This window comes from Camarhynchus parvulus, chromosome 1 (genome assembly GCF_901933205.1).
Source record: "Camarhynchus parvulus chromosome 1, STF_HiC, whole genome shotgun sequence".
Taxonomy (NCBI): domain Eukaryota; kingdom Metazoa; phylum Chordata; class Aves; order Passeriformes; family Thraupidae; genus Camarhynchus; species Camarhynchus parvulus.
This window is the reverse complement of record NC_044571.1, coordinates 110466989-110484967: the sequence shown is the minus strand read 5'-3', so window position 1 is coordinate 110484967 and position 17979 is coordinate 110466989. Positions and strand designations below refer to the sequence as shown.

Here is a 17979-nt window from a genome sequence, read left to right as displayed (position 1 = left end):
GCAGTTTTAATTGTCATTGCAGGTGGGATATGTGTATGCTGTAGCAAGGCTATATGTGCATACAGAAATTGGATTATGAGCTGTCTTTAGGTTTGTAATAAAGATCTTGTCCTTCCTGCTGCTTTGAAAACAGTTCACTTCAAAGGCTGTAATATTTGCTTTGTCCTTTGGCCTTTGTGGGGTGAGAGAAGAAGCTGCCTGCACTGTAGATATGTTAGTTGTCTCCAGCAGTGTCTTTCCCCAGGATGAAGAGATTGGTACAGCGCACAGTGGGGGAGTGCTTGCCTCTGTTGTTCCTCTCCTTGTTTGTTTCAAATGTGCTAGCTTTCCCCGTCCTCCCTTTAAATCACATTATTTCATAAAGAGTAAAAAGAAACATAATTTGGAGCAGCAGCAAGCTGAGCCCAAGTTAATAGTTTGAATTGCACTCCATCTGTTCAGCTGCATGCCCTGATGGATGTGCTGAACCCATTTTTCACAATTTGTTTTAAGCTGCTAAGAACCATCTCTCCTGGCTCCAGTCCAGGCTGGCTGTGGTGAAAAACTTAATTTCTGGACATCGATGTTCAGAGGGCGGGATTGAATCGATAAGCCCCAGATTCAAGGCTACCTCTTCACCTGCAGGATGCCACTTTTTGAAAGCTTAAATTCTTTCCCGGACTTGAGCATTGTTATTGAAAATTAGAGAAAGGGGGGGGAACCCCCAACATACAGACGCACAGAGAGGATGAAATTTGCAAACGTGATTATGCAGGACTTGCTTTAAATCGGCTTATTGCTGTTTTATGATGGCAAGCAAGCAGTCACAGAAGCCAGGGTGATTGGCCTTGCCATGTGTGCATGCTGCTGGTAACTCAATAACCGATGAACACCCACCGTGGTCTCCAGACCTCGAGCCTTTGATGTAGCAACAAACAAGATAGATTGCTGTAATTTATCTGGCCCCTGGAGGGCTGTGCTGGTAATGTGCCATGAGCCCAAGGGCCAGCCATCCATAATCTGTGTAAAAATCCGGCGGATCGCAGTCGCCGTGCTGCGGGGCCGGCTTTGTTTGGTGCCTTTGCGTGTGTACAGCGCAGGGCACTGCGCCCTGACTCCAGAGCCAGGGGCGCTGAGCTTTACTGGAAAGTGCCCACTCCTTCCATTAACTTTAATTGGGTTTGTTATGTGCTAAATGCACACCTTTCAAATTGGCTTGGGAAGGCAGTGCCGGAAACCTGATATTTCTCTGTGGGCCTTTACAAGAGTAAGAGAGAATGGAGAAGGTGTGCTGGGTTTGGGGAACGAGAAGGGGGTTTGTACCAGCTGAAGCCTCTGGCAGGTTTGCTGATGGACGACGAATGCTTGGGGCATTGGAGTTGGGTGGCCCAGTAGCCAGAGGAGAGGGAGTGTAGCCCCCTGACCTCTCTCCATGGGGTGATGAGAGTTGGAAAGTAAAAGTACTGAAAACAAAGACCTGTCACCTTGAGTTTCTGATTTGTTACTGCGTGGTGCATTGCCCTTTCACACCCGGGTTCTCACTGCTTCCAAACAAGGGGTTCATGTTACCTCAGAGCTGCTTCTTTCGTGGGGTGTTTTTTAAAACACTTCCATTGAGTCAGCAAGAATTCTGCAGTATGACCCAGGGGGTGCTGTGCCAGAGGCTGATGTGCCGGATGTAAAACGGGGTGTGAGGGCTTGCTTTGTCCAGCATGGCCATGGAAGGGCAGGGACGTATCTGGATGTCAGTGTGGGGATTGCCTGCTGGTCAGTAATGCTGGGCTCCTCTCCTCCCACAGGCATGGCACTGGCCCAGCGGCAAGTGACGGTGCAGGAGGGACCCCTCTACCGCACGGAAGGCTCCCACATCACCCTGTGGTGCAAGGTGAGCGGCTACCAGGGCCCGGCGGAGCAGAACTTCCAGTGGTCCATCTACCTGCCCTCGGCCCCCGAGCGGGAGGTGCAGATCGTCAGCACCGTGGACCCCTCGTTCCCCTACGCCATCTACACGCAGCGCGTGCGCGGCCGCGGCATCTTCGTGGAGCGGCTGCAGGGGGACGCCGTGCTGCTGCACATCACCGAGCTGCAGGAGCGCGACGCCGGCCAGTACGAGTGCCACACGCCCAACACCGATGAGAGGTACTTCGGCAGCTACAGCGCCAAGATGAACCTCGTGGGTAAGCTGTGCTGCTCGCGGCCTGGCTGGGCCCGTGGGGTGGTGGAGTTCGTTTGAGGGGTCCCCAGGGGGTCCCCTAAGCTGTTCCTTCGCTGGTAGCAGCAGGCAGGCAAGGAGACTCCACACAGCTTCTGAGGGTGCTCATTAGATGAGGATTTATTGGGGGTGCCACCCCCGGGAGCAGCATGGTTTCTGAGGGAGAAGGGGGAAGGAGGGGAAGAGAGGGAGAGCCTAGGAAGAAGAAGGCCAAGAGAACCTGGTCTCCCTCAAAGTTTAACAGGGGTATTCAAAGTGGGCACGGAGTAAGACTTGGCCCATTGGGATTACAGATACATGATACTTTCTGAGGGAGAAGGGGGGGAAGGGGGAGAGAGGGAGAGCCTAGGGAGAAAAGGGCCGTGAAGAATCTGGTCTCCCTCACAGCTTAACAGGGAGACTCAAAGTGGGTGTGGAATAACGCTTGGGCAGGCAGGCAAGGAGACTCCACATGGCTTCAGAGGGTACTAATTAGATGAGGATTTATTGGGGGTCCCAACACTGAGAGCAGCATGGTTTCTGAGGGATAAGGGAAGGAAGGGGGAGAGAGGGAGAGCCTAGGGAGAAAAGGGCCAAGAGAACCTGGTCTCCCTCACAGTTTAACAAGGCGATTCAAAGTGGGTGCGGAATAAGACTTGGCCCATTGGGATTACAGATACATGATACTTTCTGGGGGGAAGGGGGAGGAAGGGGAAGAGAGGAAGAGCCTAGGGAGAAAAAGGGCCAAGAAGAATAGAATCTGGTCTCCCTCACACAGTTTAACAGGGAGATTCAAAGTGGGCGCGGAATAAGACTTGGGCAGTCAGGCAAGGAGACTCCACACAGCCTCTGAGGGTGCTAATTAGATGAGGATTTATTGGGGTCCCACCCCTGGGAGCAGCATGGGAGGGAGAAAGGGGGAACAGGGGAAGAGCCTAGGGAGAAAAGGGCCAAGAAGGATCTGGTCTCCCTCACACAGCTTAACAGGGAGATTCAAAGTGGATGCGGAATAAGACTTGGCCCATTGGGATTACAGATCCATGATACTTCAGGGGAGGATCACAGGCTTGGAATAAACTGTACATTTTCAAGGGGTGAGACAGAGCATACCATTTAACTAAAGTGTAACACTACAATGGGGTGTGAGACCCTTCCACCCAACATGTGCAGTGTGGTCTGCATAGGCTGTCAGATAAAAATCCTGTGAGGGAGAACTGGAGTGGAGAGCAGGTGGCACAGTGGTGGGAATTGCAGGAATCATGGTGTAGAGGCACAGGAAATAGTGAGCTTTCTTCATTAATAAAGCTTTTATAAAAATGAGACACCAGGCAGCACGGCTGGGCAGAGGAATGTTTGAAGCCATGGCTGAAAGCAAAACTGGGACTGATTTACAGAGAGGGAAAGGACCAGGGAGTCTGTGTCAGATGGCACAAGTCACAGACCAGAGAGCTGCCTGCCAAAGGTGGTGAAATAACTGAGCAGGGAAGAGAGGAGTAGTAATGAGCAGCACATAAAAGGGAACAGGAGAGATGGTCATCTTCAGGCTCTTACAGCAATGCTGAGTACGTCCTGAAACCACTGAGCAGACTGAGCTGTCTGTGGATGAGTGTGGAGAAGCTAGTTTGGGAATTTTTTTTCTTTTTTTTCTTCGTTTGTGTTAGAAAAATCGAAAACAGGTACTTTTAAAATCTGGAGTATTTCCATGGCACCTCTTTGACTAGATGATTTGACCTTTTCAAGCTCCAGCTTGCTTTCTGTATCTCAAAGCAGTATTTGAAGTGTGTAACTCAGCTAACAGCAGTCAAATAGCTGCCATCCAACTCTTTGGCTGAAAGACCCCTAAAAGAGCTCCTGTACAACACAGACACCCCTCTAGCAAATTCAAGCCCACAGAGAGCAAGCAGGTTTGCTTTTCTTAGGAGGTGTCTGTGAGGCTGCAGCTTGGAAACCACTTTGACATTATCCAGCCCATGGTGGTGTTGCTGGTTCAGGCTGTGTTGACACAAGAAATCCAGGGTGAAAGGAGCCAGGATATGATTTCAATCACAATAGCCTTCCTTTGGGTTGAGCTTCTTGCCTCAAGCTTTCATGGCCTTGTCTTTTTTCCTTCAGAGGTGCCAGCCCAGCCACTCTCCCAGGTGAAGCTCCACAGCATGGGTGTAGGTGCTTATTTAGGTGCCTTTTTTGCCATCTGATGTCCGTGAGTGGTTGGGGGGGTAGATGCCTGAGTATTCTATTTTTCATCTGTAGGTCTGTAATTTGCTTTCGGTCTCCAGATTTGCAGTTCCCACTGCAGTTTAAACAAGACTGAGTCAGTGCTGCTTTTGTTAAGTCACCTTGGGGAGTGAAACCCATTGAAACCAACACCCACTGGAAAAACGTGCCTGGGGGCAGGGTGGGGTTGGGTGGATTCTGGTGGCTCTGCCAAAGAGCTGGAGTTGGGCACAGTCAGCATATCCAGTGGCTGGGCAGTGGGAAGCTCCTCCACTGCTCTCCCAAGAGTCTGGGGAGCCAAAGGTGGGTTGATCTGTTTTTGCTCTGTCCTTCCCTTTTCACAGCTACGAACCAGTGAGATCTGGGAGTCTGTAGACAACCATGAACAGTGCTTGGAGAACATTGGCTTTGGAGCTTACATGTGTCAGAGATACTCAAGAAAATTGATCTAAAGTAACTTCTAGTGGATTAGTTAAATCACATTATGCCCCTTCATGGATGCTTGCGCTCAGGATTTTGGGCCCTAATTTGGTTTAGCTTAATTCATTTCTGAAAATTCACTTTGGAAATGGCTTAGGGTCCACTTGCATTTTGAACATGAGCATCTGTGTACGTTCCCTTCTGTGGGTTTGCCAAACTCTTGACAGAAACTGAATTTTCAGAGTGCTCCCAGCAATGACCTGTAGACAGAATGCCCTTACAGAGAGCCTTCCTTCTGCCTCTCATTCATGGGAAGTGGTGCTGGCTTCAACTCTGTTGGTCCCTGAAGTCCTTCGGGGAAATGAGCTCCTCTCTGCAGACCTGGTCATATCACAGGTCCTTTCTGTTTTCCTGTCTCAACTATAGGTTTGGGGTTTTCAGGCTGCTTTTGTTTCTGCAGACAGTACAAGAAGAGGTACAGAAAAGAGTTACTGTTCTCATTTTCTCAGAAAAAGAACCAAACTTTTTTTTTTTGTTCATCCAGTTATGAATTTTTAATTGACTCATTAGATTGAGTGGCTCTTTTCTGGCAGCAGCAAAGCCTGAAGGGAGACAGGTTTGTTAGCATCTCTATTCTCTCCACTTATGTGTGAAGTGGATGGCTTTGAAGCAGTGTTGATTTTGGGCTTGCTGCTCTGGGACCTTGGAATTGTTGTGCCCCATGGTTTGAGGAAAGAGCTGGAGGAGGAGTTTCTCCTCTTTTCCACCTTTATGATACAGCCCTGTGATGTGGGAGCTGCATGGGACACTGGTGCAGCAGCATGTGGGGCTGCTGTCTGCACTGGGGCATTTCAGCGTGCAGCAGAGCAGCTGGGATGTGTTCTGTTCCTGCCACCTGAGCATTGTTTGAAGGCTGTATCTCCAGGGCTCTGAGCCTGCTAAAAAATAATCTTGTCAGCTTCAGAGACATGCCAGTTTGGCTTGAAAGTACACTTCTCTCCACCTCATGGACAGCAAGCATGGTTAGTTGTCCCTCTGCCATTATTAATGTCACTGTTCCAGATTCCTTTTCCCTCACTGAGACTTTGGCCACAGTCTAATACTGCTTTGAGGACCTGATATCTGTGATGGCCTGGAGTAAGAAGTGCTCCCCAGGCACTCTGTGGGACTCTTATCTGAATTTTAGGCATGCAGCACAAGTGCTAATCTCACTGAAGCTAGGAATGAGGCCAGTCATGTGGTTCAAAGGCCTTCTGCCATGCAGCATGTGTATCGAGGCTTAATCTTCTTCGCCAGTCTTCAATTGCTTCAAAAACAAGCCTTTCTGTATCCTCCTGCTCCTCTTCTCATCCCCCTCTGAGCTGCATCTTTGGGGTGATGGAGTTATGCCTGGGCTATGAGATGTGTTAGGAGAAGAATTTAGGACATCTCAGGTGCTGAGGGAGGTGGGGTAAAAAAAAAAGAAAGGGTGCAGCTCTTCAGGATGTTGTGGAGCCATAGCCTTGTGACTGATTTATGAGAAAGGATTAGCCCATGTACAAAGTCTGCAACTCTGTTGTTTGCCTTCAGATTTTAGCTCCCTGAGACTGACACAAAATTGCTGGGGCTAGTTCATGCTCTTTTACTCAGGGTGGCAGGAAAATATTTTGGAAGATCTCATGAGTTGTCTGCCACCTGTTTAACACCAGACTCGCTGCCTGAGGTAGATATCCAGGCAATATCTGCCATCAGAAGACAGAAAAAGACAAATCTGGAAAGCAGTCCGTCTTTGTTTAAATTAAGTACATCGTTCTCTATGTTGACTAAAGAAATATCGTACATGTTAGACTGGAGCTAGGCACCAGTGGCTGTAAACTTGGCTGCTTTTAGAGACTTGCCCTATCAGGCTTCTAAGCAACTGGTGGGAATTTTGACTTTGTGGTTGAATTGGGAAGACACTTGAGTGTACTGAAGAGGGGAGTTACAAAATTTAAATAAGGGTGATTAAATCATGGATCTGGGGACAATGAACACAGTTGTGTTGGGGTCCTGCTTGTTGCTGGCTGTATGTACTTTTTAAGAAGTTAAGAGACAGCAAAGAATTTGCAGGTGAAGGAAAGCAGTATCCCAGAAGCACAGCATCACCGCTAACAAGACAGCAGTATTTTCCAGGTTACCATTGGAATTATCCTTTAACTCTTGAAATATGGGTAGTAGAGGAGGTTTCTGTGCAGTAATTTAGTTGGTGAAGCTGCAGGAGTGCTATGCAAATTGAGGTGCTGGTTTGTGCTTCTGTTGATGGGTAAACTTGTGTTTTGCTGCAGGGTAGAACTGAGCACATGGCAGTTCCTTCAAAGAGCGTGAGTCACTGCAAATTTGTACTCCACTGTATCTCTGCGATGAATTGTTTGTGTGCCTGTACCCTCACTTAGATAACAGTGAAGAGGCCCAGGTCTAACCTCTTCAGAAGTTTCAGACTTTTATCTCAGTGTTTTTTCATCTGTGCTCCCAAAAACGTTGAGATCTTTTTCAGAGTAAGTGATTTGAGGGAAGAAATCAAGCTTTGAGGTTTTTCTTAAACAGGTAGTGATAGAGCGGGAGGAAAGGTTTCAAAGCACTTGAGGAGGTGGCAGGTCTTTTAGTCTTTATTTTGGGGGAAGCAGCTGTACAGCATCAATCCTAAACAACTTAAAGCAAAAAAATGAAAGGGGATTGGATGGGAGGAGACCACAGTCCCCACGGTACCACAGACTGGGAAGAAGCAATGTCAGTGCAGACTTGAGAAACAAGGAGCACTCAAACACAGCTGCCTTTGCAGCAGGCAGGGGCTGCTGTGGAGCTGGTGGTAATCCCTGCAGGGATGGTCACCAGGACCTTCTTCCAGCCAGGCTTAGGTCCCAGAGGGCAGAGAGGCTTCATGCTGGCTAGGTGCTATTCAGTGGCTGCCCTGTCAGCCTGGTCACTCTTTTGCTCTCTGCTGTTTCTCACTGGTCTTATCCTGCCTGGGTGGGTTGGTGCGCTGTTCTCCTGCGTCCTGCATTATCTGTGATGGCTCCAAGGGGTTCTGTGTTGTTTTTTGGCTGGTAGCTCCATTGTGGTGAAGTTTCTACACCGTGCCAAGCTTGGGAGTGGTGGAGGACAGGGGCATTGATGGGTGAAGAGCCATCTGCATCTCTGCCTGAGGTCAGTCAGGGCTGGCTGTGTCTCTGTGTGGTGGGGTCTTGTCTCCTAATGCTGAGCTGCCCAAGGCAAGGCACTTGCAGCTCTCTGCAGAGCAGGACTCAGTCCATGGGCACTCAGACCATGCCCTTAGGAGTTTGTCTTCAGGATCCTCTGTCCTGCAGCTGTGGCATGTAACTGTGTGGCCACTTGCAAGCCCGTGGCTGGGACAGGGAGGACACGTGTAGGGGGTGTCTGAGAGGCTTTGGTGGCATGGGAGGTGGGAGAAAGGTTTATGCAGACCAGACACTTAGCACTGGAAAGAAGGGAGCTGTGTGTGTCTCAGACAAGCCCTCAAGAGAAGAAGGCAGGTCTCTTATTGAACTTGCCACCGAAAACCTCCAGGATCTCTCTGCTGAGAGTGAAAGAGTGTGTAGCAGGCAAGAAAAAAAAAAGAACTTTTATTACCCCATACCAGCTGCTGCTGCTTGTTGCCAGCAGCTTCCCTTCTTGTTCGTCAAGTGCTGCCATACGTGATCTGTCTGAGCACAGAGCAGAGGGAGAAAGTCACGTCACAGTTTGGACTGGGGAGAGCACAGTCTGCTCCCGGCAGCCTGGATGAGAGCAGTCACTTCTCTCTCCCTGTGGGGCACGTGGACCTGGGTGGCTGCTGGTTTATTGCAGCTGTCAGCAGGGCTGAAGGTGGCTTTGCTTGAGGCAGGTGTCGAGGAGAGGGAAGGCAGTCTCAGAGACAAGGACCTACCAGTTTTGATAGAAGTCTTTGGGGGCTCTTCTTTCTGTGCTGCATTTTTCTTCTTTGTCTTCACCTGAGAGACAGGGAAAAGTGTTTGTCACTGTACTTGAGTGAGCAGCTTGTGTCCTGGGGAGATCAGGCTTTTTGCAGATGAGCAGCAACAGGGCAAAAATCGAAATAAGCAGTTCAGCCTGTCCTGGAAGGTTGCAAAGGCTTCATCTCCGGAGGCTTTCAAGACCTGACAGGATCAAGCTCTGAGTGGCCTTGTCTGACCTTATAGCTGACCCTGCTTCACCCTGTAGCTGCACCACAGACCCCCAAGGTCCCTTCCTCCCTGAATTGTCCTGTGATGAGCTACTTGGCTGCACTGCAGGAAGGAACCGCTGTTAGGCAGCATTTTGGAGGGTTGGTGCTAAATAAAGGAGTTTGGAGGGTCAGAACTAAATAATGCCATGACATTGATGATCTCAACCAGGTGAGAACACCAAGGACCTATTTTACATCCCCAAATTATTTTTTTTCCTGGCATATTTTTTATATTTCATACTGTTTTTATTTCTCTAGTGAGGTTGGAGGGGTTTGTCTCTATTGCTCTGCTCTGGTGTATGAAGGTGGAACTTGGAAATCCTAAGCAGAGATGTCCTAATCTCCCTTAGTCTGTCTCGGCAGCTTGGCTACCTCCATGGAACACGTGTGTGCCTTATCTGGCCAAGCTGTGTGAGTTAACCAAAGTGAGCTGCAGGATTGGTGTTGTGCTGTGTGAGTTGCATTCATCTTCGCCTGTTTGGGCTGTGCTTGTTGCAGTAATTAGCTCCCCAGAGGAGCAAAATGTCCTTCACTTTGAAATTACCCTTTAGCTGGCATTAAAAAGGGATTTTAAAAAAAAATGCCTTCTTATAGGTAGTCCTTTGCAGCTAGACACAGGGTATTTTGTTCTTACTGTCCTCCTTTATATGCCTAATTCTCTCTGTAGTAACTGTCACAAAATAATTGACCTATGCTCCTCTGCTTTTTCTTTCTGTTCCTGCTATGGGTGGAAAAGAAGTATTTGTCTGTTAATGGGGAAGGAGTGGGGAGGGGTAAACATATTTACCTCTGGCAGCTCCTGTGGCCAGAGCCTGGGGAATTGCACCTGGTTTGAGATGCTACAGGCATTCAGCCCTGTTATGCTGCCAACTTGCTGCATGTCCCTGGATATGGAGCAATCCATCTCCCTCCCCATTTTCCAGCTGGTAAAATTAGGGATAATAGCACACAAGCCTTTCACAAAGTCTATGCTAAATAATTGTGATGGGCTTTGAGCTCCTCAGATAGCGGGAGTTAAAAACAAAGGCTTATATTTCAGCTCTGCCTGGTAATAATGCTGAATAGGATTCATCTCCTGTCCTGCTTAGTCATTTCTGCTATCTTGAAAGTGTAGCTGCCTGAGCTCACCCAGTTTTCCCCTGGCAGAAGCTCTGAGGCTGATAGGCACTGCCAGACTGGGGGGCCGGTGATCCGCAGCGCCGTGGGCAGGTACGTGGGAGCCTGGCACAGGCAACCCTGTGCTTTAGTCATGTACAATCTGGCAGTGAATTCCATGGGCTGGTTATTCCTTGTGCTTCCTAAACCTCTCCTTTGTAGATAGCAGTCAGGTTGGAGCTGATGGCTTATGACAGAAATCTCTGTGCGTGCCCTTGCATAGCGGGACAGGGCTCCCTCCTTTTGTGTGTCTTTATCTCATCCCATGTTACTGTGTTTTCCTGCTAAACACTTCCAGTTATTCTTGTTTCGTTGCAGTATGCCATCTCCTATTCTTTCCTGTTGGAATTGCTTGCCTGGTTTCTTCTTTCTTATTGTTGTATTACATTGCATCACTTCTGCACCTCTGAATGTGCAGGAGGAATGGAACAAATGGTGGGCAGCCTATGCCTAAAAAAAATGGGCAATCCATTGTATCCACTCCTTTGTTTCTTTCTTCAGTTTTTTCTTCCCCTCCCTAGCCTCTCTGCCCTGTCCCTCAAAACCTCAAGCAGCTTGGTGGCATGACATGCTTTGTGGGAAGGGCTCTCAGTTGGGCATCTGATTCTTTCCTTTTTTTATGCCATCCACCTACCCATTTCTCAAAAACCTGGCATTAGACACATTTGGAACACATCACTGTATTCCATATGTTTTTCCTATATTGTCCCCTTTGAGGCAGAGGTACTTTTTTAAATTTAGCTAGCATGTGGAGAACAATTACAATGAGAATATGTGTCCTTTTTTGGACATACTTGTAGACTTGTGCTGATGCATTGTAAGAAAAAAATGTATTCTTAAAAGCCATTTCTAAAAATGTAAATTAATTCAGCCTCAGGCAATTGCATGGCCCTCTGCTCACAGATCTAGGCTTGTCTTTAAAATGAGCCCTCTTGTTTCCAGACTTTCTACATCCCTTCCTTGTCAGGAAGGCAGGTGTGGAACCCTGAATGCTGACTTGCCTTCAGACTGTAAAGAGCTGCAGTGTTTTGCTTGGGTGGCTTTCTGTGCAGCGCCGAGCCTGAATTGTAACATCAGGACAGTCAGCTAAAATGATCTTTGAAAGCTAAGCAGCCTTTCCTGAAAAAGCCTCTTTTCTGAAGGCTCTGAGTCGTGCCCTCCGGTCTGCTCTCGAGCTGTGTCTGGCTCCTCTCAGGCGTCCCTCAGGGTGATGGGAATGTGGCACTTGCTTTTTGCTGAGCCCTGGGCCTCCTCAGTGCCAATGAGGATGCAGGGCTTGGGGTCCTCTGCTGCCCTGAAAGGAATTGCTGAAAAGATAACCCTGCTCAGACCGTGTCTTCTTTTTGCTTCTCCTGCTGACTCTTCCCATGTGCTTTGCCCAGTTCCTGGTAAAATGAGGTGCTTGGTAATCATAATTGTCGTGTTTTGTAGGATGCCTTTCAGTCTGCCCCCTGAGTAGAGGGATTGGTGACATAGGCTGACTGTGTATATTGACATAATGTGCTGAGAAGAGGTAAAGGATGCAAAGGTTTTTAAGTAGGAGAAAAGGATCTTTAGTCAGAGAACTTGATGCACTTGAAGACCAGCTCTACCACAAGTGGGTTACGTAGCATCCTAGGTTCAAGCCTGGGGCAAAAGGTTGTCTAATGTTGGAAACCGTTTAGTGCTGTCTCCCATCCTGAATTCAACATTTCCTCCTGATGTGGTCTGGGCAGTCCCAAAGCCTTTGTTCTCCCCCCACAAATGATTACTTTTTTCACTATATGCACAACTAAGAGAAGCTCCGAAATATAAGAAAAAAATTACTGCACACAAAAGGAGAGCCAGAAGGAGCTGGGCTGGGTTGGATGAGCAGGTGGTGGAGCCAGCAGGCTGCAAAGTGGGATGGGCAGAGCCTGGTACCTGCCTCCTACCTCCTGTGCACTCGGCAGCTTTCCAGGGGCTGGAGGGGAGCTCAGGGACACCCATCTCTTCTCCCACCTGCACCTCCCCGCCAGTGCTGGGTTCTGAGCAGCCAGCACAGCCTGGTGGCTCCCTGGCATGGGGACCATCACCCAGTGGCACTGGCAGAGCCTGTTGGCATTTCTGGCAGTCTTTTTGGAGAGGCTCAAAGCGTGCAGGTTCTGTGCTCGTGTGCCGCCAAAGAGTCTCTCGGCGTTAAACGGGGAGAGCTGCGGCTGCGAGCGCAGCTGGTAACATATGGCACCCATCCCCTGCCTTAGCAATTGCTCACTGAACTCTGACAGGGAATACGGTCCCCGTGGCTCCAGCCAGCTGCAGCACTGAGAAATCCTGCAATGGAGCGGCCCCTTATTCCATTACCAGCAAAAACTTCGCCTTCCGCGTTGCCTGATTTTCCTGCTGTGCTTCCCTGGGGAGGTTTTTGCTGTGTTTACTCTTCCTCCCACTCTTCTTTCTTTCTTTTTTTTTTGTTAATTTGTTTTCCCTGGAGGATTGTTTTATTTGTTCTTTAATTCCAGCCCCTTAGACTTGGTTGCTCTGCACTTCTGTCGCTCTGCTGCCCTGAGAGGCGGGGGCAGCTGTCTCTGCTGTTGATGTGATGCTTTCCTTGAGTTCTCTTGGAGAACATGTAGGTCTGGTGATGAACAGTGGAGTCCCCATGGAGCAGAGGATGAGTGCAGTGCCCATTGCTCAGCTCTATGCCACAAAATGCTCCCTGTGGTGTGGATCTTGTTGAAAAATTGCAAAACCAACAAAGTCAAACTGGTGGCTGGTGCTCAAGCAAACTGCAGAGCAGCACAAGTTTCTTTTAGGAGCATTACCAATCTACATCAGATCTTTTCTGTCATCTCAGATAAGATAGCACTAAACTTGAAATCCTGCTACTTCTGTCCCACCCCTAGCTCTGACGATTTGGTATCCTTATCTCTAATTAGAGATGTTGCTGTTGAGCATCCAAGGGAGAAGGGTTGGGGGAAGGGAGAGATGGGGAGAATCCTTTAGGTTTAAAGCTCCAGAGGGTTTCTGCCCTGCTTATGCTACCCACAGGAGAGGTGGGAAAGGGAAAGCAATTCTTTGGTGCTTTAGAGTCCCACCGCATCCCTATCCTCCCCCTCCTTCAGCCCAAAGCCCTGGCAGGACTGGCCTTCCTCCCCTCTCCCTTCAGCTCCAGGTGGTGCAGGGCTTTGCTTTATGTGCTGAGAAGGAAACCTGACCTGCACTGGGACAGAGCTCCCCTTTGGTACGGAGGAGTTGGGGAGAGAAATTTTCCATCTTGATTCTTTGTCTGCCCTGTCAGTTTAGCCCCCTAACAGTTTTACAATCTTTATCTGATATAGGTTTAAGAGGATTTCCCTGGGCGCAGTGGGATTATTATAAGTCAGAGAGCAGTCTCCAGCTGATATTCCTTCAGCAAGTATTTATTTTAAGTGGGTTTAACAGTATTTAATTTTAAAAAAACCAAAACTTTCTGGGTTGTTTTTTTTCATGGGTTGCAAGTAAATTGTTTGTGCTATCAGAAAAGTAGAGCCTGAATAAAATGAAGAAATGTATTATTGCTTTCCAGGCTGGGGGTGGTGGAAGGAAAGCAGCAGCTGGAGGTGGGGAGGATAGAAGATAAAATAGTAATGTGGTGGGAAAAGTAACATTATTCCATGCAGCACTGATTAGTAATACTGCCAGACAGCTGTTTATAAATGGGAAATGTAATGGCAAGGGGGGCTGCAAGGAACATGAGAGTGCTGCAGGCACTGCTGGGTCATCATATGAGGAGAGGATGGCTTCTGTCAGCCTTTTATCTGCCCCCTGGGGTATCAGGGGCTGTGCTGCTGCAGCCCCCGGGAGCTTGGGGGCTGGGGGTGTCCCCTCCACCCTCCCTGGCCCTTGTGGGAGGGTGCTTAGTTGTTTTTATACATAACATGCTCCCCTCCGATTTAGGAGTTTGTGTCACCTTCAGAAAGGAGGAGCATTGGCAACCTTTGGCATTGGGAAAGCTGTGCCTGTAGGAGAAAAATCGCCTTTCGAGCCACATGTGGGCTGTTTCTTTATCCTCTTCCCCCCTCTGGCAGGCTTTATTGATGGCAGACGGCTCTGGGGCTGGGTGTGTGTGCACGCATCCAGAAGTCGTGCTGTCTTAGTGAGAGCCGCCTTCTGGCCACCTGCACCCAGGCAGCATCCTAGTCCTTGGAGCATTTCAGAGGATGCTAATGGAATGGGATTAGCCGCCCCACTTGCCCTTGCCATCGACAAGAGATGCTTCTGGAGAGCCTACAAAGAAAAGCCAGAGCTAACAGGGCAAACCCGAACAAAGGCGCTTTAGAATGCAGAGAGAAGCATGATTTTTACCCTGAGGAGGCAAGAGGTGGGGCTGCTGTGCTCCCCATTTGAAGTCTGAATGAGCCTCTGCCTTAAGGGATCGTGGATGATGAGTTGGTGCTAATGGGCTGGATGCCCTTCAGTGTCCCGGCTCTGCCCTGCTCCGGTTCCTTGACATTGTGGTTCAACATATTGCACCCTTCAGGGCTTTATTCCTTGCTGCTTGAGAGTTAAAACGATAACTTAGGGCTCTCCAAAGAAATGTAGAGCTAGGGATGCCTGCCCTGGGGAAGTGTGTCATGGCAGGCAGGGTTTTCTGGACAAGAATGCCTCTGTGCTAGGCACAATGTGCTCTGAGCACTTAACTTTCTCAGACCCTGTCATCCTTCATTTTTAGCTGCCTATTCAAGAGAGCAAGATTTTTATGAAGCCATTTCTTACCAAAAGCGTTTCCTGATTGTAACTTGTAATGCCAAACATACTGAGGGGTGAGAAGGTTTAGAGAGATCGGTTTTCTTTATGGCAGTGTGCTGCTGCACGGAAGCGAAGAGATCCAAAAGCGGCAGGTTGCTCAGTAGAGGGTTAATGTTGGGCTCTGTGTCCACTAAAAAATTGCAAAAATATTGCATCAGTGCCACAGATGACCACAGGTGCTCTGGCAGTCTGTTGTCACCTTTTGAGCTCTCTCAGGTGTACTGATGCCACCTGTCCACAGACAGGAGTCCTTGCAGAGCTGCAGGTGGTGGTTGTGCCTGATGGGTGGCCCACCTGGCACTGGGGCTGGAAGGGGGGAGCACTGGCACAGCAGTGTTTACCTGTGGGGAAGGGAAAGTGGCTGGAGAGGTGGCATTGTCAGGGACATGAGTCCATAATTTGGAGAGATTCTGTGCTTTGAAGGAGCTCCTTTGTTGTGGGTGCAGGCCAGAAGGGCTGCCCTGAGAGGGGCAGGTGCTCTGGGGCGATGTGAAAGGTGTGTTGTGATCACAGGGGTGCTTCCAGTGTCCTCCCTTCTGCAGATCTTAGGAGCATTGCCCATCATCCAAACAGCCCCTGAGTGTATAAGCATATCCAGAGGAGTGGTGCAAGGAAAAGCATCCCTTTGCATGAGAGGTTCCTGCCTCACTGAGGAGAGGGAAGGCTGTGGTCATCCCAGTGCTGGGCAGTGTGAAGGAGAGCCAATGAAGGCATGCAAGGTGGAGAGTGAGTGGGCTGAGGGAGATGGAGGGGTTAAAAACCAAGCAAAAGGTGAGAGGAAGGAGGAAAGGGAGCAGGAAGAAAAGGAGGAACAGCAGCACTGGGAAGGCAGGAGGAGGAGGGAGTGTAGAAGTGGCAGGTGGAACACCTCGGATGGGAGGTTTTGTGCTGTTAAGAGCAGTGGGGTGTGTAGGTTGGCATCTTGGAGGTTCTGAAGGAGAGAGAGCTGAAATGGGGATGACCAGAGAGGGACTGTGGGTGAGTGTCCCTGCTCCCTCCTGCAATGGGAGGAGGCCCCTGAACTGCCAGAGACATGGGTCCCTCTCCATCTGGCCTCCTTCTGCAGGGCTTTGTGGGGGCTCTTCCCCTACCCTTTGCATGTGTCCTTCGAGTGCCCTAGATGCTGTTTCAGGCTTTTGACTCTGGAGCAGACAATGGGGGTTTCAGTGCTGTCTTCCATCAGGGCTGTCAGGATGCAGTAATTACCTTTGCACTGCTGCCTCCTACCCTTTATTCCTCTCCCTTTGTGACTGGGATGTCAGAGGCCGTGATGGTGCTTTGAGGAGCTGCTTTTGAAGTGACTTTGTGAGTCGCAGGACTGGTGAGCAGTGGGGAGTGAGACGCTGGTGCCCAGCGCTCTCAGATCCTCTCAGCTCCCTCGTGTCTGTGGCCAGAGCAGTGTGTCCTGCGTGCCCATCCTCGGAGACACCGGGCTCCTCAGATCTCATCTGCTTAGAGAGCCTCTTGCTGAGGGTTTGATGTGGATGGAGGGAAGGGGAGAGAAGGAACAGGACACCAGAGGTGTGCTGGGCTGGGCAGCAGTGCTGTGGATTTGGGCTGAGCCCGTCGGGCCGGGCTGAGCCGGAGCCTGTTGCTGTGAACAGTGCAGCGCTGGCTCAGGGTGCTGCATGGCTGCTGAGCTGCCCCTGGCAGAATTGGGATGAGTTTCTGCAGGCAGCCCTGTCACAGACCATCAGAGCAGCAAGATGGACTTGCTGTCTCCTGTGGTATGTTCAGGCCGCAGGATGCTCTGGTAGGGCTAAGTTCAGCCAGATAACTGTGGGCAGTTTGCACTAATGAGATGTTTTAGATGACACAGGTGCCCCCAGGAGCCACTGTAGAACCCTCCCCTCCTCAGATCTCTCACTGAAAGGCTAGGAGATGCTTTCCATCTCTGCTAAAGTGTCATGAGTTGGAGCCAGGCATCACAGTCCCAGCCCTATTACTGGTCCACTGAGCTGATGCCCACAGGGCCACCCATCCTGTCCCTTACTATCTTCTGGTTGAAGTTGACAAGACTGAAATGTGAGTCCTCTCGTTGACTGCCAGGACTTGGCACTGCTGTTGAGTGCTCAGGGATGCTGTGTGGAGCAGCAGGACAGCCAGCCAGCCTGTCTGTGAAACCCCTGTACGCCAGCCAGAGCAGAGCCTGATTAAGCTTATGAAACCTGACAAGATCACAGCCCAAGGTGGTATTGCTGGAGGCTGCTTGACTGGGAACCATGTTCCTGTTGCAGCAGCACGAGCATTAGGGATATGTCTCTGGAAGCCTGTCATGACACTCAGCTAGCCCCTGAGTAAGGAGCATGTCTCTCACAGCTGTTATCCTGCCAGCAGAGTGCAGGAAGAGCCTGCTCCCAAATGGAGCACTGGCTGCATCTGCTTGCAAATGAGGAGCAGTTCCTCCTTCTCTGCCATCTTGGCTTGGAATGGATGGTCCCCTGAACAAGTAAATGCTGACCAGGGCACTGCTCTTTTGGGTCTGCAGATACAGCAAGCCCTCCAGCTTGGCTGGTGTGTGTGTGTCCCCACAGTAATGGCTTTGTGACCTGTAAAGGACATGCCCATAGCCCCACTGCTCCATCAATGGCCTGTGTGTCACTTTGACCCCAGATGAGGAGCTGTTGCCCACCTGTCAGGGCATGGCGGTCGGTGCCTGAGGGTGCTGTGTGCTGCCTGCTGTAGGTCTGGGAGCTGGCAGAGCAGGGACTGCTGCAGGAGGCTCTGTGCTCTGCTCACCATCAGCTAAAATAAGCTCTGAGGCGCCGTGCATCCTGTGGTACAACCTGGGTGGGAGACTACCTGACTCACCGCCTCTGCCTAGCAGCTATGGCAGGGATCTTCGTGCCACTTGTTGTGGATCTGCGTGAAGTCAGAGGCTTACATTTCCCAGCAATCAGTATTTCTCACGCAGGCACTGCCCTCAGATTCCTCCTGGTCGGATTTGTGTTCGTCTGGGAGAAGCAGCAGCAGCAGCTTCTTGAACAGACCGGCTCTTATGCCTTTGTTTCCTTCAGCCCCACAGGGTTAATCTCCTTCTTGGCACCTGATTATTTGCTGCTGTGGGGTGTGT

General features: G+C 49.9%; 1 protein-coding gene across 2 annotated transcripts in view; it reads left to right on the top strand.

The window, feature by feature from the left end:
* IGSF3 (immunoglobulin superfamily member 3) overlaps window positions 1-17979 on the top strand; it is a 94470-nt gene that overhangs the window by 25100 nt on the left and 51391 nt on the right. For both annotated transcript variants that reach the window (XM_030971046.1, XM_030971036.1), the window contains exon 2: window positions 1779-2156. In XM_030971046.1, coding sequence (XP_030826906.1) covers window positions 1779-2156 — 378 coding nt within the window. The remainder of the gene's footprint in view (window positions 1-1778; window positions 2157-17979) is intronic.